The sequence below is a fragment of the Rhamphochromis sp. 'chilingali' genome (assembly GCF_963969265.1).
Source record: "Rhamphochromis sp. 'chilingali' genome assembly, chromosome: 13".
In the NCBI taxonomy this organism is placed as follows: domain Eukaryota; kingdom Metazoa; phylum Chordata; class Actinopteri; order Cichliformes; family Cichlidae; genus Rhamphochromis; species Rhamphochromis sp. 'chilingali'.
This window is the reverse complement of record NC_137940.1, coordinates 4,435,408-4,461,039: the sequence shown is the minus strand read 5'-3', so window position 1 is coordinate 4,461,039 and position 25,632 is coordinate 4,435,408. Positions and strand designations below refer to the sequence as shown.

The window sequence follows — 25,632 nt, the reverse complement described above, 5'->3', positions numbered from 1 at the left end:
TGCATTCATACAAGCAACTTGGGGGTAGTATCTTGCCTAAGGGCTTTTGGCGTGCAGACTGGAGCAGACAGGGAGTGAACCACCAACCTTCCATTTATGACCTGTTTTACCACCTGAGCGACAGCTCTACATTTCTGCAGCAACTTCTTGTTTTTAATCTCAGTAATGTCTGTAACAATAACCTCTTTATTGTTTTAGTTTATATTTCTCTGACAGCTGCCACGAAACACAAATGGAATTTCAAAAAGGACAATAAACAATATAATAATCCAATATAACTAATCCATCTGTAAATCTCATCCTCCACTCGCTTGTGAATAAAACCCTGAGATACTCAAACTGGAGGCCATCACCTGATGAAGCCAGGTGATGCCACCAAAACCACATCGGCAGATTAACAGAACCACAAAAAACAAAGACAATATCTTGAGACCATCAAAGCACAGACCCTGTACCACTTGGCTACAGCAGAGTATTATAATTATAAGAATTATAAACAGAATTGGTGACAAAGCGCAGCCCTGGAGAAATCCAACATGCATTGGCTTTTGCTGTAGTTTGCAACTAGCCATACTCCTGTAGTTCCCCTCATACGATATCTTGAGGGACTTGGTCAAATGCCTTCTTCAAATTCCCAAAACACCTGAGGACTGGTTGGGTAACCTCACACACACCCTTGAATATTATCCAATCCAGGATATCCAGGATAAAGAACTGGTCCACTGTTCTGCGACTACGACCTTTTAAATGGAACCATCCCCTGCCAATCCAGCGACGCCACCGCACGCAACACTGCAGAGATGTGCCAACCAGGACTTCCCAACAAACTCCAGAGCTTTTCAGAATTCAGGGTGAACCTCATCCTCCCCTGTGGTTCTACCATTAAAGAACTGTGTGACTATGCCAGTCATCCCCCTTGTCTCCACACACTGCTTTCATTATAGAAAGTGTCAGTGGGATTGAGGAAATCTCCAAGGGGTTACTTCCACTACCTAATTATATCCTCAGCTAAGTCAGCAGCACTTCTTCCCCATCCTGAGTCACTTGATGCTTTGCCAGAATTACTTTGATAAAACTGAGCACACTCCACCACTGTCAGCTTGGGTAATGAGGGTGGTAATGAGTTAACTTTTCCTTTTCAAATGTTACTGGGTCAAAACAGACTGAATTCTACAGGCCAAAAATTAAATCGTGGAAATGAGGTTGAGTGAAGGCAACTGGTCTGTGTGTGTGTGTCTGTATGTGTGTAGGTGTTTTGGTTGAGGGTTTTTTTTTTTTAAAGAAACATGACCATATGGAAATCATTACATGTGGGCTGATTCAGCATGCCAACATATTTTTGTGTTTGCACGTGAGTGTGGGTCTGTCACCTCCAAGTTCAGCAAGTCAAGTACCACACCCCCAACCTCCACCCACACACATACAAACACAGAGACATAACAAAATGTCCTCAGAAATCTGGCTTAGACTAAATATTTGACCAAACAAAAGTAAAAAGTATCTTGCATACAAATACTAAAGTATGCTCTATAAGCTGACTGGGAGACTAACACAATGGGAGAAAACTGCAACTGTTAGTTAGGTTTCCTATAGGCGTGGAACTAAAGCATATTTAACAATACTTATTTATAGCCAGTCTAAGCCAAAGTTTGATCAAAAACACTCAATGCTTATCATATTTTTTGTAGAAAACATGCGAGTTGTTCTAAAAGTGTTCAGAAAATAATAACAAAGAATCATGACACTGTTACAATTAATGTAAAATCTTCCAGAAATAGTTCGGAAGAGTAGCTCTCTGAACAAAGGTGACCAATCATGGTAATCATTGCAACAGCTCAATACAATTTATACAGTTTAATACAAAACACAGCTCATCACTTTTCAAGTACAACTTAAGCACAACTTCTTAAACCACTGACTATACTAGATCAGTAAGTTTTTTGCCAATCACTTACCAAGAGCCACCAAAAACACAATCTTGTTGTGTCTGAAACCCTGTAACTCCTCTGCATTTTGTAATATAATGCTGACTGACTTTATAAGCCCCTGAAAAACACATCAAAGAAAGTATGCAAATTGACAACGACATAGGCAATAAAACTTCCTAGGTGACTTAAAAAGCAGCACTGGGACTGGATCTAGTAGCTCAACTGAAATTCAAAAATGTGACCAAGAAACCGTTAGAGAATAAGTACACCATTAACCTCATTAGTCATATATGTAGGTTTAGAGAGCTACAGTATCAAACTGTGAACTGAAACTCTAACCACGGACTGCATCGGACCCCTGGCAGTGCACGCAGAACTGCTGAACGCATTATTCATTTAATGGGATACTTATAAAGAGTACGGGAGAGAGGAGGAGGCGGGTGAAGGAGGGAGAGCCAAAGTCAAAGGGCATGAAGGGGGCAAGGAAGTCATTTGCATGAAGATAGAGACTGAGTGAAAGCGTGGAGCAAGCTGGAGAGGGGAGTGGAGCCCAAGGGGGAAGAGGGGGGGAAATAGGGGAAAGGAGGGGAGGAAAGCGAGGGGTGAAACTCCTAAAACACATAAATAGGCGGAAAAGGACTTGGAACTTTGCAGTCACTCGTCCCGACAGCCACATCCACAGCTCTCCTCTCCCCTTCTCCTCACCTTCAGCCCTCTACTCCACTCAGCTGCAGTCCATCATTCATCTGGAACCCTGAGCAAACCCAGTGAGTAGTTTCTACAGCACACATTTACCCTGTTTCTGCATAGCCTTCCAGCTAAAAGACTGCTTAGACTACTAATCTACACAAATTGATGGATGTAAGAGTTGAACCATAGGTAGCTACAGAGCTGTGAGCTATTAACAGTTTTTAAGACACAGGACTTTTAAACAAGTACAAAGTATTTAAGTGATAACATATTCAGAGTAAGCAAAGGTGATAAAAAATGTAAATGTAGCCATTTTTAATTTAATTGTAAATATTTAAATTAAGAACAAAATGTTAAAAGAATGGAAAAGCTGCTAATTCTGAAAGACCTGGCAGTGTCAAGATAAAGTGTCTTACTTGCTCAGGGTTAAATACTAAAAATGTGTTGCAATCTATGCGAAAGCTGTTCATTTATATACCCTCTGAGAAGCAGGGATGCAGCACTTGAACTCTTCATTAAACAGTGACACATATGAGCATGAAAGTGATACTGCTAACTGAACGACTAAATCAGAAGACCCACACTGGAGCTTTAATGACAGAGTTCAGGGAAGATGCAGCCATGACTGGAAGAAGGCAATAATGAGATATCCAATGGAGAAGAAGAATAGCTTACTTCTATTTAGTACCTTTAATGCAGGTAATACAGAGATGGATGGTTTAGCAGACTGCAAGTGCGATTACACTTTCGCTGTATGTATCCTAATAAATGTCAGATTTCCTTCTGCCACTTTAACAACGCTAAACTAACTTTACAAGTATAAAAAGTGGAAAGACTGCCTAGAAACAAATGTCCCTTGTATAAAGAAGTTGTTAAACCCAATGTTACTGGTGTCTGATCACAGTTTTCTTGGTGCTGATCTGTCTTAAATATATAAGATTATAAGAATCAAAAAGAATGAGAAGACTTTTATTTGGAAAACCAATATTTATGGTTAGGCCGCTGTTATAAGACCTTTATAAAAGAAAAAAGTACAAAATAGTGTTTACTGTGTAGTAACTGACCAGGTACTTCTTTGCAGCTCTATATTATTACTGACTAGTCTTCCTTCTTTACCATTTTCTTTTATGCACCTCATTCAGGTCTTCTCCCCCGATCTACTCTTATCATGGACACCACAAAAATGACTATCTCCTTCTCTGAGGCACTCTGTCACCTGATTGTCTTGATGCTAAGTCTGGGCCAAGGAATTCATTCGATGCCTGTCCCTACTGACATCCCCATGTGCACAGCTTCAGAAACTGCCCAGTATAGTCTAACATTTACTGGCAAGTGGACCCAGGCAGCTTTTCCTAAGCAGTATCCTCGCTACCGTCCTCCTGCACAGTGGTCAAATCTTATTGGTAAGTGCACCTAACCTAAGGCAAGTTATTGGTCACATTATTTTCAGGTCAATGTGGCAAGATCTATTGGGTGGTTGAAAAACAGAAAGCGACAACATAAAATGTCTTTTGAATAAATCAGAAGAGGAATGCACCAACTGTTTACTATAGGGTTATTCAAAAACAATCCTATTTTTTATTTGTATCACATTTTACCCACTAGTAGGATGTTATACATCTGCCCAATTCAGTCCAAAAACACTAGAAAACAGTCACAGAACTCCATTAATTTCCCTTTGCCAAGATGTACTGTACATGATCTCACTATTCAGACTAACACCTGCTGAAACAACAATTTTTCATCCTTTCTTTTCCATTAGGGGTGACCCACAGCTCTGACTACCACATGTGGCAACGTAATGAGTTTGCCAGCAATGGAGTGAGGGAGTTCACGGAGAAAGGTGAGGCTTGGACGCTTGTGAAGGAAGTTGAGACGGCCGGTGAACGCATCCAGAGTGTTTATGGGATCCTCTCCGCTCCCGCTGTCGTGGGCGGCACAGGCCAGATGAACACTGAGTTTGAGGTCTTTGCCAGGCACTCCTTTGTAAGTTTCTCAACAGGGCATTAAGTGCATGCAAGGCTTGTCACTGACAGGTCAGCATAGATAAGGTGGTGTGAAGAATTCCCAAATAAGCACTTAGAATCATAGCTCTGTTTAGCCCAATAATAAAGCCTTACAGATAGGTACCCAGACCAAACAGGTTTCAAATTTGACCATAATATAAATAAACTGTTTTAAAGTGGAAATTATCATTCTAGGAATCAGCACCACATCAGATTATACAATAACTTCCACTGTAGTTTGCAAAGGTTACAAATATTTCAGTGTCAGTGAAGTTTTCAATGTTTCACTGTTATTTAAATTTCATGTAAGTGCAAATAAGAAATTTGGTGTAAACTCGGACATTATTTCTACTGAAGATGTTTTGTTGCTATGTTATATATTATATGTTAATATATATATCAAAATTGCAACCATTTTAAAATTTGCATCCAGTGTCTTTGTAGTCAAATAATAACCTGCCACACTACTGATAATTGTTCATAATATGAAGTTATACTGTGAGAAAAACTGCATAATGCCTCTTTAATTAGGCTGATGCAGCAACAAAATGTTCCTATAAAACAAGCTCCTGACAGTTATTTTTTCCTGTAAACTACACCAAAAAGCGAGCTTCTGTAACTGTAACAAGTCTAATTAATGTCTCTTCGAATTATGTAACCTCTGCAGAAGTTTGCAGTTAAACTTCCCACTGATGAGTCTCTGGGTAGCTAATAAAACCTCTGGCACATCTGACGAAAATTTGTTAAGCTTGGAAAAAGCCAATTGGAAACATAAGATGGTCACCAAAATAAAAGCAAGCCATGCTGGAACAAAAGTGCACTTGTAGAGTGGTGGATCCGGTACAAGACTACGAATCTCTATTATGTCATGCTTAAAAAAAGAGCATATTAATGCACAATAAAATAAATCATTGTAAAACACAGACATCATATATGATTTAGAAGTATTTAGTGGTCCTTGAAGGAGGTTTGAGAATTAAGATGTTGGAAAGATGTTTGGAAAGGATTTTATTATGTTTTTCTTTCCTTTTCTATTCTCATCTCTGCCTGTGGCTACATTTTAACTCACTTCTTATGTTTTACTTTCTCCATTCACAGCTGTCATTTATTGTACGTATCGTCCCAAGCCCGGACTGGTTTGTGGGTGTGGACAGTATAGACCTGTGTGATGGCGACCACTGGAAAGAAAATGTGTCAGTGGATCTTTTTCCATATGATGCAGGAACTGACAGTGGGTTCACCTTCTCGTCTCCCAACTTTGAGACCATCCCACAGGATAAAATCACACAGGTGGGCAGCACAGGTGCATGAATCCATAGTAAACCCGGGTATTTAGAAATCCTGATTGTCAACAGCTAGTAATGAAAACATTAGTGTTTCTATTAGACTCATACAGAGATGCTGTATTGAAGTGATGTACAGCAACACTCTACGGCTGCTGAATTTGCCCAAAAATTACAACACTGCTTTAACAAAATAAACTACACTCATTAGAATATTTATTTCTGCACATTTCAACCAGAAAAAGCAAAAAGAATAGAGACATAACTATAAGGCTATATTTAAGGTAAATTTAAACATAATTATAAGTTTTAAAATGCATCCCTCAACCAATAACATGGTGTAAGTCTTATCCATCAGTACACTGCAAGCACAATGGTCCAGGGATAATTTAGGTCTGGTCAATACCAGCATCTTTTTTTCATATTTAAGACGACTTTTTCATCAGCTACAAATGTTAAGTTAGCTGGTTAGACAGTAATGTCAAAATAGTACAAAAAACTGAAAAAGACTATGAATAAACAGGGAAACAAAACAGAAACTTTCTGACTTTTTCACAATTTGGTCATATTGCTGAATTTATATTATAATGCACTACAGTGGAACCCCGACTTATGAAATTAATTCGTTCCCGAGGGTCTTTCGTAAGTCGAAAATTTTCGTAAGTCGAAGCACCCATCGCGCCTTTTGAGTGAACGATAGGCTATAGGCTAATTGCTAACTGGAACACCAATACGTCGTTCAAGTGAAACAGCAAAGCGCAAGTACGAAAGCCAAGGGGGTTGTCACATGATTCGGAAGGCATTGTGGGCATTGTAGGCATTCTGGGCTCAGCCAATCACAGCCAGCGGATTTCGTTACGTGGGCATTTTGCCGTAACGCGGGCAGAAATATTGCTGCGAGTGCCTTCGTAACTTGAATTTTTTGTTAAATGGGGTATTCGTAAGTCGGGGTTCCACTGTATATGGAAATCATCACCAGGCTGAGTTCAGTGAGACATAACAGAAAATCAATTAAAGTGTAACTAGTAAACTATATGAGAGTATTTGAGGTTTAGTAATGTTGATAAAGGTAATTAAGCCACCACCGACACAGCTGTGTGCACTATCTGCCTCCAGGAAGCACCTAAAGACATTTATACTTCCCTAAATCCTCCAGCAAAAATCAAAAGAATATGGCAGCTGTTGCCGTGATACCAGCTTTCTTTTCTATTAAACTGTAATTTCAACTTTTAGTATCAATTGTAAGCCCATGCAGCAGCAAAATCAGTCTGAAGAGGCTTGTTACAACACATATCTTGATAGATATTCCTTGTCCATTTTCCTCTTCACAGATCACTTCCTCTTTCCCTAGTCACCCAGCCAATTCCTTCTTCTACCCCCGCCTAAAGCACCTACCACCCATTGCGAAGGTCACACTGACCAAAATAAAGAAGACCAATAAGATCATCAGCCTGCCCATGGAGCCCACTCAATCCAACCAGCTGCCAACAGGAAATGAGATTGAAGATAAGCTCATAAGTAAGTCTGAATAACAAGTAAATGAAGAATTTCTGTTTTTATATGATTCATCTACTTTCTTTGAAACATGCATTTTACAGCATAGTACAGAACACAATAACAAAAGCTAGAACTCAAGGATGTGGCAGTTAACATCTCAGTTTGGTCTCAGTTTCACACTCACTAGAGTCCTATGTTTTGGGAAATGTTTATGGGAAAATTAGGAGCAGTCGTTTAAATGGCATCATGTCCTCCTTTATGTCTTAACACAGATCCATGCGTGAACCATTACTCGCGTAACCCCGGTTCTCTGAAAACTGAGTAATCTACTGAGTGACAATTGAAAGAGAACTCTACACAGGGCTCTAGAGTGCGACCAATTTGGTCGCAAAAGCACAGTGTTTCCAGAAAACACATTATATTATATAAATTATTATAAAATTTGTGTGCGCCTAACTTTTGTGCCGGTATGCCTAACTTTTTAAAGTTAGGCGTACCGGTACGCCCATGGCAAAAAGTTAGTCTAGAGCCCTGCTACATTAATCCCAATCCTCAATGGTTCTCAATCTGACCTGGTTAACACACCAATAGGGATATTTTTATCCCCATATATTTATCTATGTTTTATTCTGCATTCAAGATACTGTCTTGGCAGCTACAAGTCATTCTGGTGACAAACCCTGAATGCATCCATAACTGAATTAGGCAAACATATGAGACAAAGACAGACTTCAGAAGAACACCAACTCTATAGTGTCTTTCTTATTCTACTGATACTATATATATTATATTTGTTGTTAAAGGCTAAACTAAAAGTATATACAGAACAAAATGAATACAGAATTCTACATGCTTTGTCAAACTCAGGTGTAAGGTTTTAACATAAGGCAGGGACTTGCTCATTTTGGGGGAATTTAGGAAACATTACAGGCCACACACAAACTAAACTGTTTCCAACCAAAGACCAGAAAATCCAAGCCAGAGTCAGGGTACCAGAAAATACCAGAAACACATCTGGCATCTAGTATAAGAGGCAAAAGATGTGTGATAAAAGATGTCAAAGAGTACTTTATGAAAACTGTATAGAAATTATATACAGTAAATTTTTAGTCATGATGCCAAGTGGGACATAAACACTGGAATTTATTTCATGGGTGAAGCTGGATATGTGGGTTCCGAGACTATTTAAGACTCTTCTGTAGAGAAAGGAAGAATACAAAGACATCTTGGAAAATGTACATGGAAAAGCTGTATCAAACTAAAAGTTAGCAATGCAGCAGACAAGTAACTTTGTGTGAATGATGCATGTGATAGGGAGGGCAAAACAGCCTTTTATAAAAGCACAATTCACCATGGAAAGTCTAAATAGATGACTTGACTGGGAAAAGTTTTTTTAAGGGGGAAAAAGTAATAGATAGCATGTTGGCCTGGCAAAAGAGCTGACAGAGCATTAATCAGAAGCAGGGTTGAGGGTAACTGCAAGGGTCTGAGTCAGCATCACAGACTACAAGACCGTTCCCCCGACAACCCATCAACAAACAACAGAGAATGGCCAACAATCTGTTGGGGTTTCCTCCCCCTGTTCCCAATGCTCCATCTTACCCTTGTGTCTGTTTATCCTACCCCTGTCATTATCCCTCCATCGTATTTGTGTATTCTCCCCAGAGCTTGAACAAAACTTTTCTTTAATGATCAGTAAGCACCTGTTCTAGATCTGTGAGACACTGATGGAAAATCAGGTTAAATCATCTTTGCGTTTCTGCAACCTTTTGTCACATTAACCTTCGCTTTGTTATTCTTGAACATAAATTTTAAAGGGAGTTATCAGCCTTTCACTTGATATCCAAATGTCCATCTATGCAGCTTCCATACAACCTCCCTTCCTTCTGCTTTTCTACTCTCTAACTGACAACTGTGATTCATATCAGCTGCATAGAAGCCCACCAAGAGCTTGACTGAGGTACATCAGCAAGTAGTCTGAAAGCACCAAAAAACATAATGTGATGATAAGACTTTAAAAGGATTACATTTTTATTAGGTTAGCTGAAAAAGCAGAAAGTCAGAGGATGCTTCCTTACCCTCTATTATAATTGAGGTGTCTCCTAATAAGGGGCTAAATCATGATCTGTTGCAGAGGAGTCATTAAGTAGCAGCACTGTTTACTCTGAGGCAAAAATTAAAAAAGTAAGCACAATGAGCAAAAACCCACTCTACAAATGAAAGTAAAGCAAAATGAAAATTAACTCCAGCAGTGCAACCACTCAAAGAGTCTATAATGAGAAAATGTGGGTTCATAAGCCCTACACACAAAGCACGGCAACACCCTTTAATAATTTTGTGTTATAAAAAGAAAAGAAGATTTTCCTGATTACGACATATTACTCATCTTATAAGTCATGTGCAAAAAGTTAAGAGCAACAAATTAGCAGAATGGAAACCTGATTGTTAATATGATTGCTATGCTGCCCGCCCTTCTCTGCAGATACCCCTCTGGACTGTGAAGTGTCAGTGTGGTCTCCCTGGGGCTTGTGCAAGGGCAAATGTGGAGAGTCAGGCGTTCAGCACCGCACGCGCTACATCATAATGCACCCAGCCAACAATGGAGCAGCCTGTCCCCTGCTGGAGGAAGAGCGGAAGTGTTTCCCAGACAACTGTTTATGACTAGGCCAGGAAAGGAGGGAAAAGAAAGAGAGGAAGGAGAGGAGAAAGAAGAAGGAGAGGAAAGCCAGAAAAGGGAGGAAAGGACGAAGACGCAACAGCAACAGTAAAAGGTCCACGATTTAATCACATGAAGTTTAACCATCACAAACCAGCTTCCATCGGCTCTCCCTGACCAAACTGTTTCTGTGGAAATCACTAATATACATACTGATTATGTGACTGTTCAACTGGGAGAGTGTGCCTTAAAAAAATCCTTAATCTTCCCTTCATATTGATAGATCTGACAGCACTAAAGAGGTGTAGTTTGGCAAAATAGCCATTAGATACCAATTCAGTTTTGGCAGATGATCAAAATTGTCTGGGGAGAGATCAATGCTGTTTGGTAATTAGAAAATGAGCTGAAAACACAAGTTGGCACTGTAATTGGATTTGCTTTGACACTTCTGAAGATCACAAATATTTGTTTGCTACTCCCAGCAGCTTTTATTTAGAGGATTTAGAAATAAATCCTGGCATAAGATCCAAAATTATACAAATTATATCAAACTAAGAAAAGGTGGAAATACGGTGCTTCAATAGCCCCATTAGCAGAAGTAATATGATAACAAAAGTGACATATACACTTTCCTAAATTTAAAACATAATGTTTAAAGAAACATTGCGCTTGTTTTCCTAAAGAAAATGGATATATTTATTGACAGGATTTTAACCTGTAGTGTACAGCATATGAAATCTGAAATAATTTGTATTCCTTTACGTTACTGAGTTAAAACAGAAAAACTTGCTTTGTAAAATACTAAAACACTAAAAATATGTGTATTTTTTTTGTAAAGGTCAATAAAATGTAAATACAACTTACAATACTGTTTCCTCTTTGATTCCTGTTTTCTCAAGAAACAAATGGTGGCGTCGTTTAATTAAAACTGTCATGGCCTGTTGATTATCACCTTTAAATATTAGGCATGCATTAAGTTAATATTACTGATGTTGCGTTTGCAGGATCCAATGGAGTGTAGAGGACAAGCTGACCTCGGTTCACACAGTTTTGGACTGAATTCACCCTAATGAAGTGTTGGTCATAAAGTGAACACAAGTGATCTCCAGTGATTAAAGAGTTCATGAAATGTTTAGAACTCAAAGTTTAAAATCTTAAAGCAAGAAATTAATTTCACATAAAGGCTATAAAGCATAAATCCTACTGCACAAAAATATATATGTACATAGAAAAATGACCTTTTCTTTCAGGGCACGATGAAGACGACATAATTTTAAGTAAACGATATTAGCGTAAATATGTAAAACAGATATTCCCACCAAGCCAACACTGAACCTACAGACGGCAGACTGAATAGCAATAAGAACTAAACATCTGGGACATGAGGGATGTCCTTCCGTTCGGAAGAGGGAGAGGAAAATTACTGAGCTAAAGATGTGTGTTTTAGCATTTCTATTGTAGGTTCACTAACTATGTGTTAGAAGTAAGAGTAATGTAAACATCCAGTTTGGTGCAATGTCACGAGAAATATCCCTGCTTTGTTTGTGAAATTGAATTTTTAACAGACGCAGTATAAAACCTGTGGTTATTTTATTGGTATGATAAAAGTACTGATTTACTATTCAAGCTTCCTGTAAAGTTACCAGAGTGTGGGATGAGAAGGAAATCTGATTCTTTGCTTACTTTAGAAATGACAACTTTTGCAGATGCTAAATATGAGATGGGTTCATTCAGTGTGTGTGGGAGTTTTCTCTGCATGTGACCTCATCTAAGGTAAACATATGGCATTTTACGCAATGGACTTGATTACATTTCCTACACTGATTACTAGGGATGGGTATTGTTTAGGTTTTATCCGATACCGGTGCCAAACCGGTACTTTTGAAACGGTGCTGGTGCTCAAACGGTGCTCAAACCGGTGCTTGAAGAATGGAGAACACAAAATTGGTCCACAAAAAAAACCTCTCATGTTCAGCTGTTTTTTTGTAAAAAGATAACAATGTTAGCATTTTCTGCAGCTATGGGGCATATATGGTATCACTCTTGGCTGGAAGCAGTGCTTAAACAATGGAAAAAACACAAACTTTGTCCAAAAACCTCTCATATTTAGCTGTTTTCCACTTTTTCTTTGGTCATTTTAGCCTTTTTGGCCAGGGTGAAGGGAGTATCTGCCATCAAACAAGAAGACAGCCGCATGTAGCTATGATGGTGTTTGCTAGTTCACCTTACATGCATTAATGTAATAACGTGGTTAGCCTACTCAACGTAAATTATACACGAACAACATGAAGCTACTCACGCAGAGAAGAACGGCTGCTGCTGCATCATCATCATCATCATTTCTGCTACACTGGCAGGGCTAGGGGCCAGGACTCTCCTCTTCGGGTTTTTGGGGGATGTTGCTAACTCCGGGTCCGATATGTGCACGGTGTGAGGTCTCACAGCAAGCTATCAAATACGGCGCATTTCTCGGCTTTTAAAAAAACGCTATGCGTCGCCAGGTGTTTCATCGGATTTGAGGTGTTACCTCCTTTGACAGTATCACAGTATCAGCTTAAAGCACTTGTTGCTGCTGGGTTTGCATCTTTTGCTGTGAAGTACAGCCAGACTTTTGACCGCTTCGCCTTGGGCATTTTTAATCTGTAGCTCTGCTCTAAAAGAAAGTACGTACCTGGGCCCGCCTACTATCCTTGGAAACTTAAAATGATTGGCTAGAATCTAAAGTGTATCATAGCTCAGGGAAAAAAAAGCACCAAAATGTGCGCTGCTTTTCGGTCTGGTTACTACCGTTTATGTCAGAACCGGTGCCATCATTTCACCTGATACTGGTACCCATCCCTACTGATTACATAATGGGACACTGTCAAACAATCAACTTACTATATTACAATGTGCTAATATTTTGCATATAATTGTCCTTTGGTACTCTAAAGTACAGAAAAAAACTGGAAAGCACCTTCTTGAATTTTACTGAGGTAAATGTAAAGTACATCCTTGATAAACACACAACATTTTTTATAAGTGACACTACAAATTGTTATATGTGACCAAAAGTTCATGATGCTTATTCCTACCTCGTGTTAGTGTCAGAATATAAATATAATCTGCAGTGAAACGAAGAAACAGCTAGATACCCTATATCAGGTACATGCTTGCCATTGCAGCTTTTCTATTGGTTGCCAGGTTAACCAGTTACAAAATTACCAGAATAACTTGTCACACAAAGTAGCACCTGTGAGTTTCTCACACTCTCACATATGGACATCATTAGATGGAAAATACCTCAAACTTGAGCTAGAATTTGCAGATCTACATAAAGGCTCTACTGGAACTGCAGGCAAAGCATTAGGTCACTGTTAAGTGTAATCTAATAGTTTGCTGTTAACATAAAATGGGTTTGCAAGGCACTGGCTTTCTCCTTCAGTGTTACCTGATGCTGGCTGCTGCCATGTTTTTTCATCTTGGAGAGCAGGAGGAGAAATGCATCATTGAGGAGATTCCTGAAGACACACTAGTGACCGGTGAGTGTTTTAGATGGGGAAAAGTCCTCCTGAGTATCATTTATGATACCCAATCATAGCAATAAAAGTGGAATCAGTGATTGAGGGTGAATGTAATTATTTACAAATGTTAAAAACCATGTGATTTTTGAATCACACAGTAGCTTTACATGCACAATATTACGTTTCTAATTTGAGCAAGTGCAAAAACCATAAAAAGCTATTCGAGCCTTGTTTTAAATGAAACACTTCCAATGTATCCAGTAGTTAAATGAATACAATAAAGAAAGAAATATAAAGAGCATTCCACCAACTGCAAGGTTCATGGAGTTGGAAATCAAAATGAGTGCTTTTTAAGATCTCCTCACGAAAGAACCTCATGAAAAAGCAGTGTATTTAAGGATGTATAACCAAGTAATAACACCTGGGTACACAGCTACCTGAGAGTCGCTAAAACAAACTGTATTTGGTTCTTATTTACCACACGGCAGTTCAGTGATTCTCTCTGCAGTTTTCCATATTTACTGAGCTGCATGTGTGCCAGTGTTTTGCGATACTTTACATTACTTAACATTTCTCAGATCTTTTTTCCTTGATGTTCATCGCAGACTATTTAAGACTTTTTAATGATTACGGTGAGTTTTGATAACCACAGAATAAACTGGAAATGATCAATCTTATCATAAGCATATGTCACGAATCTTGCAAGCTTGCTATGGGTCTTTGCAGTTACTGTGTGTGTAATTTTGTTTGTGTATATGTCTGCACTCATGTGTGTGTCTCTTACCTTTAGGCTTTTTTCTTTTGGAGCCTTGGGATGTGAAGGCGTTATCAAAATTACCTCAACTTGGCCTCACTGTGACAGTAAAAGATTCAAACAGTGAGGTACTGGACTCAAACTTGAATGTCTTCACGTGATGTTACACTAAAAATATGTATCTTTGGAAATGAAAAAGAAACAAATAAACAAAAACAAGTGCTTATTACAGCCTAATAATAATAGTAACTTTCCTACTTTTCAGATTATGTTGTCCAAGCGATATGGGAAATTTGGTAAATTCACCTTCACAGCTCACACTTCTGGTCAGCATTTTCTTTGCTTTAAAACAAACTCGACAAGTTTTTCTGTCTTTGCCCGTGAACGTCTGGTGAGAAACGTGGACACACAGAACAAATGTTATTCAAAACAAAGCAAAATACATAAATGGACTCCCCGTTTAAACACTGACTAATAGTTAACATTAACTTCTGTTTATCAATTTTGCTACACAGAAGCTACATTTGGATGTACAAATGGGAGAGTTCACAGTTGGTCACAATACTGATAGGACCAAGGACAGCATGGAGGCCCTGGAGAACAGTCTTAGACACCTGACGGAGCAGATGATTCACATTACCAGGCAGCAGGAGTTCCAGAGGGTAAATAAATATTTTACTGCACTGTCTTAACAGTTGTTTAAACCTGACATACAGTAAGGAGACCAGTATATCAGATATAAGCTTCATTTTACGTCAAGAATTGTGAAGTACTTTTTTCCACTGCTACCAATGAAGGAGAATATATTCATTTTAAAATGGTAAAATTACATCATATAACAGGTTATCAATTCTATTCTTCTCTCTTTCTTTTTATTTTGTTGCCTGTTGTCATTCAGGAGAAGGAGGAGGTATTTCGTCAGATCAGTGAGAACACCAACAGCAAAGTGTTGTGGTGGGCTGCAGTGCAGACCTCCATTCTGCTGGTGGTTGGTTTCTGGCAGATGAAAAGACTCAAAGACTTCTTCATCGAGAAGAAACTGGTCTGATGAACAACTTTGACCAGCCTCATTGTTTTTACTTTTATTTCACATACCTGTACCAGTGAAGTTTGAGTGCTCTAGGGCTATAATGCTTAATAAAAAGGCCAGTTTTTACCAAACAGCTGGTGCGATGCTCTAGAGTATGGTGTTTAAGACTATTGTATATACAGTTGTGGTATGAAGTACATACATTCGTCATGGGCATGAAGTTGTGGTGATCTGGGGTTTTAGTGATTTCTGTGAACTGTGGAATGACTGTGCAGCACACATTTTTAATGATTATAATCAAAAATTGGGTGCTCAAGTTTCAATCTATTTTGGATTTCACAGGGTCACAATTATACATGTTGGATCAAATATATACATATACCCCGAATCATATTTGATTAGCAAGACCCTTCTCAAATTGCATCCGCCACTTTTAGTAGCCATGAAGGTATAATTTTGGCTGGCTATTTCACCACTCTACTTGGCTAAATTGGTAGGTGTCTTGTAGATCGATTGCTTTCTTGGCAAAGATCCAGCTTTTAGGCATAGTTCACAAATTTTCAATAACGTTGAGGTCAGGGCTTTGGGAAGGCCACTCCAGAGACCTAATATTAGCCTGCTTTATCAATTCTAAAATCAGTTTTGATGTGTTTGGGATCACTGTCCTGTTCTAACACCCAATTGCATTCAACCATCTAGTTGCTGATTTGAGGTAAAGTTGAAGAATTTGGAGGTAGGCCTTCTTCTTCATTATTTTACCCACTTTGTGCAATGTACCAGTACCACTGACAGCAAAACAGACCCAGAACATGAGGCTACCACCTCATGCTTGTTAGCTGGTAGTGTTCTTAGTTAGAGTCAGGGCTTCTTTCTTGGTTGGCATTCCTCAACATCCTAACCAATTTTCTTTCATGACAGTTTGTGTCTTCTTTCAGAAGAAAGAAAAAGTGGTGAAACATCCAAATAACATTTGTACAATTGTTTGAACTGATGATCTTGGAAACTCCAGTTGTTTAGAAATTATTTCCAAAGATCTTCCCAACTTGCGTAAATCTACAATTCTCATGTTTAAATCTGAGTTCCTTGGACTTTCTCATTGGTCAATCTAATCAGTGGTGTCAATCAAATCGTTTTTATGCTAAAAAGAGAAACTAGCAGTTGTAGTTAATCATGATCACAAAAGTTAACTGGCCTTGGTCTTGTCAAGTTAAAATACAGCATAAAACATTTAGCACCGTTTATTAAAGCACTTAAATGAATGTGGACATATATTTGAGCCTGCATGTTTTCTCTTGATGTCGTGGATTACAGAAAATCCTAAATAAATAAATAAAATCAAGATTTGGGTGCATAGAGCTTGAAAGTATTTAAAGATGTATGCTTTTCACTCTGGAAAAAGAACAGTTCAAAGACATGATTAAAAGTCCAAAGTTACCATGACATTCATGACCACGATGAATGCATGTAAACTTCTGAGCACAACTGTATCCTTTGCAAATTAAAATGTGAAAAAATTGCATAAAAACTTGGAATGGTGCTTGAAAAATTGTTTTTTTGTTTTTTGCAATGTTTTTTGTTGAATAAAGTATTGTTTGAGGCATTAGGTCATTGTAATCTTTGATTTGTGTGACATTAACTCAATATAATCGTTTATATTACTGCAATTTTGCCCTAAATAAGGTGAAAATCATAGACAGCAATTAGGAAAATATACACAATGTTTACAAAGGTTGAATGTGTTATAATTAGGTACCATGATTTTAGAAAATATAAGCTAATAGCATAAGAATCATCATGTGATTATGATGCATTTCACTCATAGCTTACCTGGTGTTCAAATGTCCAACAGGCATAATCTTAAATAGGTATTTACAGGTTTTCAGCAATTTAAGTTAGAAGTTGGACAAACAGCTTCAACAACAATTGACCATCAGCGAAAAGGTGAAGTTACCTTTATTATAAGCAGTGAGGACATATATTATCCATTAATGACTCTGGGAGTAGGACAGAGCTAATATAAGCTAAATTAGCCTTTAGCTTCACCAGCAGTCACAAGGTTTTCAAAGTAATAAATATAGTTATCTAATAAACCTTAATGAAATATGGCTGTAAAAACGAACTATATATAGAAGATATGCAGCAACAATTCTAATACGCATGTGTAAATAAGAGTTAGAAGACCGTTTAGCTAAATCTGCTAATTCATAAACGTAATTTAGCAAAGAACGTTAGCTAAATTAGCTCATTAACTCCTCACCTAATCTTGTTTTCCTGCAGGTTTTGAAATGGCTTCCTGGGTTTGCTGCAATTCCTGCTTTCTTCCTCAAAGTGCCGACCGCAAACTGGCGGTCACAAGCTGTGGCCATGTCATCTGTAGTGGTTGTTATCAGAGAGGTTATCAGAGAGGTACATAAACAGTTTTGTTGCAAACACAGTCAAAACAATCACTGTTTGGAATACCTGCATATATTTAAGCACCAAGTCTACAGCCTTCCTACTCCCCAGCAAATGAAAGTATGATTAGACAGGGACATCTGTTGGGCTCTAAGTGATATTGCAGAGCTGATTATTTATTTTTTGCACTGAGTGTTGCATGTTTCTAAGTTGTCTCTAAAGGAAAGGATCTCCCTAGGGGTCTATGTTTAAAATAGATTAAATATCAGTGTTAGAGATTGTTATATTATAAAGAAAACCAGTGATTCTCTGTGATTATATGTTTCATTCAAAAATTGAGAGTGAAATTACACCATTCACCAATGGATGGTACTCCTGGAGGTCCTTTAATCACTATTCATTAGCCCTGGAGTTGTTCATGATTGGTCTCACCTTAATCAGACTATTGACTTTGTCTGTCTCCCGTGGTTAGACAAACCCATTTAACTGATTTTGTTTCACAGACAGAAACCCTTGATGTCAATTTTCAGTCCTTCCATGTCTTCCTATCCTTGCGAGCCAGCATTATATTCTTGACTTTGTAATTTTGGTTTAAATATAATCTTTCTTTCAGGCCAACCAGGCAGCTGTTATATCTGCAACGCTAAATGCCAACTGTCACCACTGTCTGACAAAGTAAGCACTCTTTTCTCATGAAATTCCCAGGTAACTGTGGGTGTTGGGGTGGGATAGCCACATTAATAATCAGACTGTTAAAAGTTGAATATTCTGCTGTCATTAGAGTTATGTTAAATGTGCTCGTTTCAGAGCAGCCCTGGTGTGAAGGCCCTTTTCTCAAACATCAAGGTGGTGGCAGCCAAGCACTTAACGGAAATCAGCCAAGTTCAGTCATTTTCTTGCTTCATATAAACACCTATAATCCGATTGTATATCTCCAGTGACCTGTAAACAATTGTGCTGTATAGCATTTAAATATATCCAAAAGATGGAGATTTAAATGCAATAGTGTAATGCAGAACTTGCAAAAACAGCACTTATTCTGCATTTTCCCAGGTTATAAAGTACCAGGAAAAACATCAAAAGAGGCTCTTCACTCACTACGAGCAAAGGGTGATATTTTTCTTATTATTTCTTTGCCTTAAAATTGTATTTTTCAATCAGTCTGCAACATTTAACTCATCTACCACACTGGCTGTCTAGCTCTGAAGACAACAGTAACTGAAACAGATGCTTATGCCACCTAGTGTACCAAACTCATCAATTAATCACTTGCAGAATGAAAAGCTGGAGGAGGCAGTAGTGAGGATGAAGCAAGAAATGCAGCAGATGACAAAGTAAGTTAAATTAGATTTGAAATAAGCTGCAGTTTGTGAAAAGATGGAAGGGTTTCTTATTTATTTTTCCAATTAACAGGAAGCTGAATGAACAGAGTGCCTACATTGCTAAGCTGGAAAATGCACTAAAGCTTCAGAGGTACAACACTGAATAGATAGTTAACCCAATGTGTAATTGTCAGTTTCTGCCTGCTAAAGCCAGTTATTGCTCCCCTAATTCTTATTTTATGTTTTATTTTGATTAACAAATGTCTGGCTAAATTCCCTGTGCTGTAGATTTGAATACCATTTTTTAGGGTTTTGCATCAATAATAATGATGTTAAGGTAAAATAAAATTTAAAAAGTAGTAAATAATGATTAGTGGAGGCAGTTAAAAGCCTGTGATTAAAGACTTTTACAACCAACTGGTTGTTCTTCCGCACCGTTCACTAGGTGTCACTCCTGGCACATCTATGGTTCAACTATAGTAATGCTTTAGTGTTTCCATGGGCATGTTGAAATGAATTCAGCAATAAAAATACAGACTTCTAGTCTGTGTAGAATAATCTATAAAAGTACTACAGCTCCATTCATCTCTTATGTCTTAATCCACTCTGATTTCATGCAGAAACGCCATCATCTGCTATCTTAGTGTAGGTTTCAGCAGGTGCGCTTTGTGTAAGTGATTAACATTATTTATTACTCCTGTTACTCAGTACCAAAGCTTCATCTGGGCACCATATGAGCCATAGTTCCCAAACCCCACATGGACATAAACCAGGTAAACTATCTCTTATTGTATTGGCAACTGTAATGATCTGTTTTTTGATGACGCCTGACAAACTATGCAGACATACTGTGTACCATTAACAATTTTTATTACTAATTCTGTCCTATGCAAGAATTGTATATGTGCACTCACTGTCCACTTCACAGATATACCTGTTCAACTGCTTGTTAACATTAATATCTACTCAGCTAGTCATGTAGCAGCAATTCAGTGCATTTAGTCATGTACACGTGGACGGGACAACCTGATGTTCAAATTGAGCATCAGAATGCGGAAGAAAATTGATTTAAATGACTTTGAACGTGGCGTGGTTGTTGGTGTCAGATGGGTAAAGAAAATATCCAGTGAGAGGGAGTTCTCTATTGCTGATAGCTGAGGTCAGAGGATAAGACTGCTGTGAGCTGATAGGAGGGCAGCAAAAGAACATCTCTGAATGGATAACACATTTGACCTTAAACACCACACTCCACTCCTGTCAGTTAAGAATAGGAGGGTGAGTTTACAGCTCCCATGGGCTCACCAAAACTGGACAATACTAGTGGTAGGGGTCAAAATTTCTCATAAATAAGCAGGGATCTACCCTTCCATGTGTCAACAGTTCAGGCTGGCGGTGGTGTGATGGTCCGGGGGGGATTTCTTGGTATAATTTGAACAGAATACAATGCCTTTTATTGTCACTATACACATGTACAGTGAGATACAAAGTGTCTTTATTCAGTGCAGACACGTGGGAAAAGAAAGGGGGGTGAGGTACACAGTTCTGTAGCACTACAGTATGTACATATGAACAGTATCCACAAGTAAGAACTCTGCAAATATACAAACTGGGGGAAAAATAGTGTTATATATTTACAGTGTGGGTTATAGCCCGTAAATTAAGTATTGCACAGAGGTGATGGTAGTTGTGTAGTCTGTGTATAGAGGGAAGTCTTTGGATTGGGGAGTGGAACTGTGTTGTATGAGTGAGTTCAGGGTGGCCGCTTAATGCCAATTGTTTAAACACCACAGTCTGCCTGAGGATTGTTGATATTATTGATGTCCAGCACAATAATGTGCCATGCACAAAACTCAAACCGATTTCTTTAACATGAGTTTACTGTAAATTGGCTCCACAATCACCAGATCTCAATCCAGCAGTGCGCCTCTTGAATGTAATGGAATAAGAGAGTTTCACGGATCTGCAGATAACAAATCTACAACAACTGTGTGATGTTGTCATTTCATTATGAATCAAAATCTCTTAGGAATGTTTCCAGCACCCTGTTGAATGTGTGTTATGAAGAATTAAGACAGTTCTGAAGGCAAAAGAGGGTCCAATCATTAACAGCATGGTGTACCTAACAAAGTGACTTTTTTAGTTATTATACAACACATGGTTTGTTTATTTTATACACTTTGTTAATGCTACAATCAATGAAGCAGATAAAACATCTGTTATTATAATTAATTATAATAAAAGATTATATTTATTTAAATCTATGAGTGCTTGTTGCAAAAAAAAAACATGCACAAAGACCAGAAACTTTTGTAACCTTATTACTTTTAGACTGTAAAACAACCATCTAAGTGGTTCATTTTATGAATAACTAAATAATGTCTGTCACTAAGCATACAGCATGTTTTAAGTTACTTTAAATTTTGCTCCTTCTTTTTCGTCTAAGTCTTACAGATACCATATAACTCTGTGTCCCTCTCACGACACTCTTCAGCTACTAATGTGTGAGTATAGTCTCTGTCTACTATTTCACAATTTTCCTTAATAGCGCTGACCTTCTCCTTCTGCTCATTTTTGATTAATACTCTCTTCATTCTATCTCATGCTGCTAATTTTTCTTCTTTGGCCTATATTATTCTCTTACTATACCTCAGGCTTCAGAGAGAGAGAGAAAGTAGGAGGTAGTTCACAGCACAAACATGTTATATCCTGGCTTCACTACTGATGTCTTATGTTAGCTTTCGTTGCCGTGAGCTTTGCCCTGCCCTGCGGCTATCCACACACCTGAATAAGCTGATCTTTGCTTGGGTTTAATCAGGAAAACGTACTGGGTTTCCTACACAGTACTGACACAGGACTGATTGAGTGTCAGAATTTAATAGTATTATTGTTATTTTATCCACTGAGACACTGGCTTTAAAAGATGGAGAGCGGATATAAATGTCATTTCCTGCAGGGTCGATTCAGCCGCTGGCACTTTAGTCGCTGATAGATGTCTTTCTGCTTTGCTGGGTGGCAACGCGGGTGAAGTGGTGCCATTATAATATAAATTTGGTCTCAAATTATTTTGATCTTGCTTAAAGTATCACAGAGTGAATGATTTATATTTTGAAAATCCCCCAACTCAAATAATCTGTGTTTTCTCTCACAAGTACAGTAAACTACACACAAGAGTCATGATTTTGGTAAAAATAAAATGTGAATGATATAATTTTTGAAGTTCATTTACAGTTTTTCTTCTACAGTTTAGTGTAGAATTAATAAAGGATTTAATAAATTATCTAAAACTGTTTAAAATGCGTATAGAACATAGAAGGTCAGATTTATTTCACTACATTATACCATGTTTTCTTGTATTCATTTGTACATGAATTTTTGCAAAATTTCTGCAACGTCCACTGTTCACTAAGGATGTGTCAGTGTTTTACTATTGAAAAAATAAATACTAATGTAACTTTAAATGTTGTCCTATTAAAGAAAAATCGAAAGCATTCAGGTATCGGTGCACTGTTAAAAACACTGAAGCCAACAGAACTAATGAAGTGTGCCTTCCTGTCTGGCAGCACTGAAAACATGGAGGTGGATCAAAGGAGCCTGTTCTGGAAAGTAAGTCCCAGTTACTTCGCTCGCTGTCTATCATTGTTATGAATGAGATTCTGTCGAGATTACACAGCATCCTGACATTGACTTTAAGGCTTTGGTATATTATGATGGAAAGTATTAAGCAAATAAAACATTGTGATTTGTGCTGTTTCTCTGTGAATCTGTCTTTCAGCCTAACTCTGGCTCATTTATCAGAGCTTCACAAGATGGATGGACTGGTATGTGCTTTCTACTGCCTGTTATGCAGCTACTGGTTTTGGTTTTAACTAATGGAAGAGGTGTCATCTGTGTCAGATATTTCCATTTGCTGGAAATGCTGTCATTGTACACTTGTGTTTATTGCTATTTTGAGACTTAGAAACTGATGATTTGACCACCTATAGTAAATAAATCAATAGAGATAAATAAGGTGACAGTCCTTTAGTTGCTCTTCCTTTATCACTTTAGACATTGTAGATATCTACTATACCTACATAGCAGTTTAGTTCAGGACATACGCTAATATACAAGAGGATCATTTTGTAACCATCAGTGGATTGATTATGCTATTAAAAATACTTTTTACAGAAGATTTGATTGATGGTTACTGCAAGATAAGGATGAGCTGTGTCATTAATTATAGACCTAACTGCTGCAGAGGCGCGTGTACAAGCTTTAGGTGTTTTGCCTGGTTTGTTGGTAGCAACATCTGTGCAAGTTTGATGCAAATTACTCTGGAAGATGACTCACCTGTTTATCTTGCCATCTCTGATGGTTTACCCAGGAATTTTTTTAATCATTGTGAGCCATTTTTATCTGACTTGTGTTAAGGATTAACCATGGTTTTATCTTGTGTGATGTGCAGGCACCATGCCTCACAGATCGTCCAACCCAAACATGTCAGCCAGTCACGCCGCATGCTCAGCCACAGTGAGGTAACAAGTTTAATTCATTAAATACATCAAAACAATATCATAGGCAGCATGGTGATGTAGTGATTAGCGGTGTTATCTCACAGCAAGCAGGCTAGTGGTTGGAATCTCCGGTGTGGCTGGGGCCACTGTTCTGTGTAGATTTTATATCCTGTGAGCCTTTCTGATGTTTTTTTCACTGATTAGTTTTGTTTTTTGTGTATTCGTTTGGGAAAGAAAAGTCTGATAATCTTCTGCTAGTTTAAAAAACACTTCAAAACGTCTCAGGTTTTCCTACGTTTATTGCTGGTGCTGATCATTTGTGTGCTTTTCATTTTGTAGAACAGTTCATTTGTTTCAAGAAAAACATGCGGTGTCATGACTGTGTGAGCTATTTATTTGTGGACACAATTTCAGAACACACAAAACGGCAGGAGTAAACTCAAAATGAGCATTTAATTCTCATAGTCTAAAAATACACAGGAACAAACAGATAAGCCAGCGAATGAACAACTCTAAGGATTACTAGGAGATACAGCGTCACTGTCAAACTCAGAGTGCCGAGGTACTGTGGAGAGCTACACACAGCTATGAGGGATAGTGAATAAACAGAGACAGAGACAATATATATAGAAACAACAGATAACGAGGGGAGCGGTAACAGGTGAGTATAGAGCTGAAACCAACTCAAACATGGGTCATCCAGAAGAAACTTTAACTCAAAACGCAGAGAACATGTAGAAATCTCACTACTGTGAAATTTGTGTTGATTCTGCCCCACATAAAACACAACAAGAAAACTGCATCAATGAGAGCGTAAAAAAAAGAGAAGGTTACATTTAATGACATGTAGTGTATCCAATTATGCCTCGTTGTTGTTACAGTAGATTAACAGTTTGCCTCTCTTATCGTCTCCCAGCCGTTTTCAAGGAGGACCTTTTACCCCAGACGTGTCATTCGGCCAGAGTTCTGGATGGAAGTCTCCAATCTTTAGACCACCGTCCTCCTCCAGGCACTCCATGTCCTAACTGGTCTACCACCTCCTTAATAAACACACACGAAAACTGTCATGAGGTCTCTAGATGAAGTACGCCTAGCTAAAATGAGTCACCACCCGGTTTATATGTTGGTTTCACTCACACACCTGTGAATTCACAGACACAATTAAATGTATTTAGCTTAAAGCCAAGATTTGTTCTTATGTACATTGATTACAAACCTAAAATTTAAGTTTGGTAAATTGTGTTCAATCTACAAATTCAATAAACAGATGATAAGATAACACTGCGGCTTGTTGCTGATTGAAATGGTTTCAATGTTTTCTATTTTTGACAGAGTTTTAGCTCACACCAAACTTTGGCGTTCTGGTGAAATCTGGTACACTTTTATATTAATGACTGGTTTGTAGTCAAAGGTCAGAATATTCAGGCCAAATTACTTTGAGTAATCCAGTGGAGAAAGGCCTCAGCCCACAAAGTCTTACAAGCTTTTAGCTAAAGGCACAATCTGACATGACATTTTCTTTGCCCGCTGGATTTAACATTGGAAACACAAACCTCATATCTGTTACAAAGCAAATGCAAGTGAAGGCGAAGAAAAGTGTAGCCGCGTAGAAACACGATATCACCTGAAGTCATCTCAGCACGGAAAAGCTTACGCAGTGAAGCGGGTGGCGAGGACGCTTGATGTGTTCAGACAGGTCAATTCTGTCTTTGAAAAGCTGTGTTTTCACCTCTATTGTTCCCGGCTGTCAGGGTGGAGAATGGTGTCTATTCAGGAGGGCTCAGGTGGGACTGTGTGTGTGTGTTCTGGGTCTGTGCACGCTATGTTCAGGCACTTGCATTTGGGTGTGTGCTCGTTTGTAAAGTAAGAGAATTGTAGGCCTGATCCTCTTCTTCGCTTCAGTGGGATTTGAAGACGTTTCCTGTTTTTTAAGGTCCACTTAGAGGGAAATGGCTCCCCAGGGCATGTTCAGCTGTCGTGGTGTCACACATTGACAGCTAGAAGACTAAATCAAAATAATCACTACCTTATGGGCGCACACAAATAAACACACACAAAAACCAGGTGAACTCTTGT

At 38.3% G+C, this 25,632-nt stretch overlaps 3 protein-coding genes and 1 long non-coding RNA gene across 4 annotated transcripts; 3 read left to right on the top strand and 1 right to left on the bottom strand.

The window, feature by feature from the left end:
- Positions 1-2,563: 2,563 nt before the first annotated feature.
- spon2b (spondin 2b, extracellular matrix protein) lies at positions 2,564-10,929 on the top strand. The gene is made up of 6 exons (XM_080901948.1): positions 2,564-2,695; positions 3,761-4,021; positions 4,381-4,604; positions 5,723-5,914; positions 7,239-7,425; positions 9,887-10,929. Exons 2-6 carry the CDS (start codon positions 3,787-3,789, stop codon positions 10,063-10,065), a joined length of 1,017 nt encoding a protein of 338 aa, XP_080758074.1. The 5' UTR covers positions 2,564-2,695; positions 3,761-3,786; the 3' UTR covers positions 10,066-10,929.
- Positions 10,930-13,427: 2,498 nt separating this feature from the next.
- On the top strand, positions 13,428-15,365 carry LOC308408967 (transmembrane emp24 domain-containing protein 11; the record flags this gene model as incomplete). Its single annotated transcript, XM_080901454.1, has 5 exons — positions 13,428-13,581; positions 14,354-14,445; positions 14,583-14,708; positions 14,833-14,979; positions 15,216-15,365. The coding sequence occupies exons 1-5, from the start codon at positions 13,452-13,454 to the stop codon at positions 15,363-15,365; spliced, it is 645 nt and encodes a 214-aa protein (XP_080757580.1). The 5' UTR covers positions 13,428-13,451.
- On the bottom strand, positions 14,343-17,744 carry LOC308408968. The gene is made up of 3 exons (XR_013973883.1): positions 17,605-17,744; positions 14,624-14,705; positions 14,343-14,416 (listed from the first exon to the last, which is right to left on the bottom strand). It is a non-coding gene; the product is annotated as an uncharacterized lncRNA (long non-coding RNA).
- rnf212 (ring finger protein 212) lies at positions 17,633-24,606 on the top strand (the record flags this gene model as incomplete). Its single annotated transcript, XM_080901453.1, has 12 exons — positions 17,633-17,753; positions 18,355-18,416; positions 18,549-18,623; positions 18,795-18,851; positions 19,017-19,075; positions 19,155-19,214; positions 19,772-19,836; positions 21,507-21,564; positions 22,624-22,666; positions 22,836-22,881; positions 23,508-23,577; positions 24,473-24,606. 12 exons carry the CDS (start codon positions 17,633-17,635, stop codon positions 24,579-24,581), a joined length of 825 nt encoding a protein of 274 aa, XP_080757579.1. The 3' UTR covers positions 24,582-24,606.
- Between the last annotated feature and the right edge of the window lie 1,026 nt (positions 24,607-25,632).

Coding starts and splice junctions, on each gene's coding strand:
- spon2b (XM_080901948.1), top strand. CDS start 3,787: ATGGACACCACAAAAATGACTATCTCCTTCTCTGAGGCACTCTGTCAC. Junction 4,022..4,380: donor ACAGTGGTCAAATCTTATTG/GTAAGTGCACCT, acceptor CTTTTCCATTAG/GGGTGACCCACAGCTCTGAC. Junction 4,605..5,722: donor TCTTTGCCAGGCACTCCTTT/GTAAGTTTCTCA, acceptor CTCCATTCACAG/CTGTCATTTATTGTACGTAT.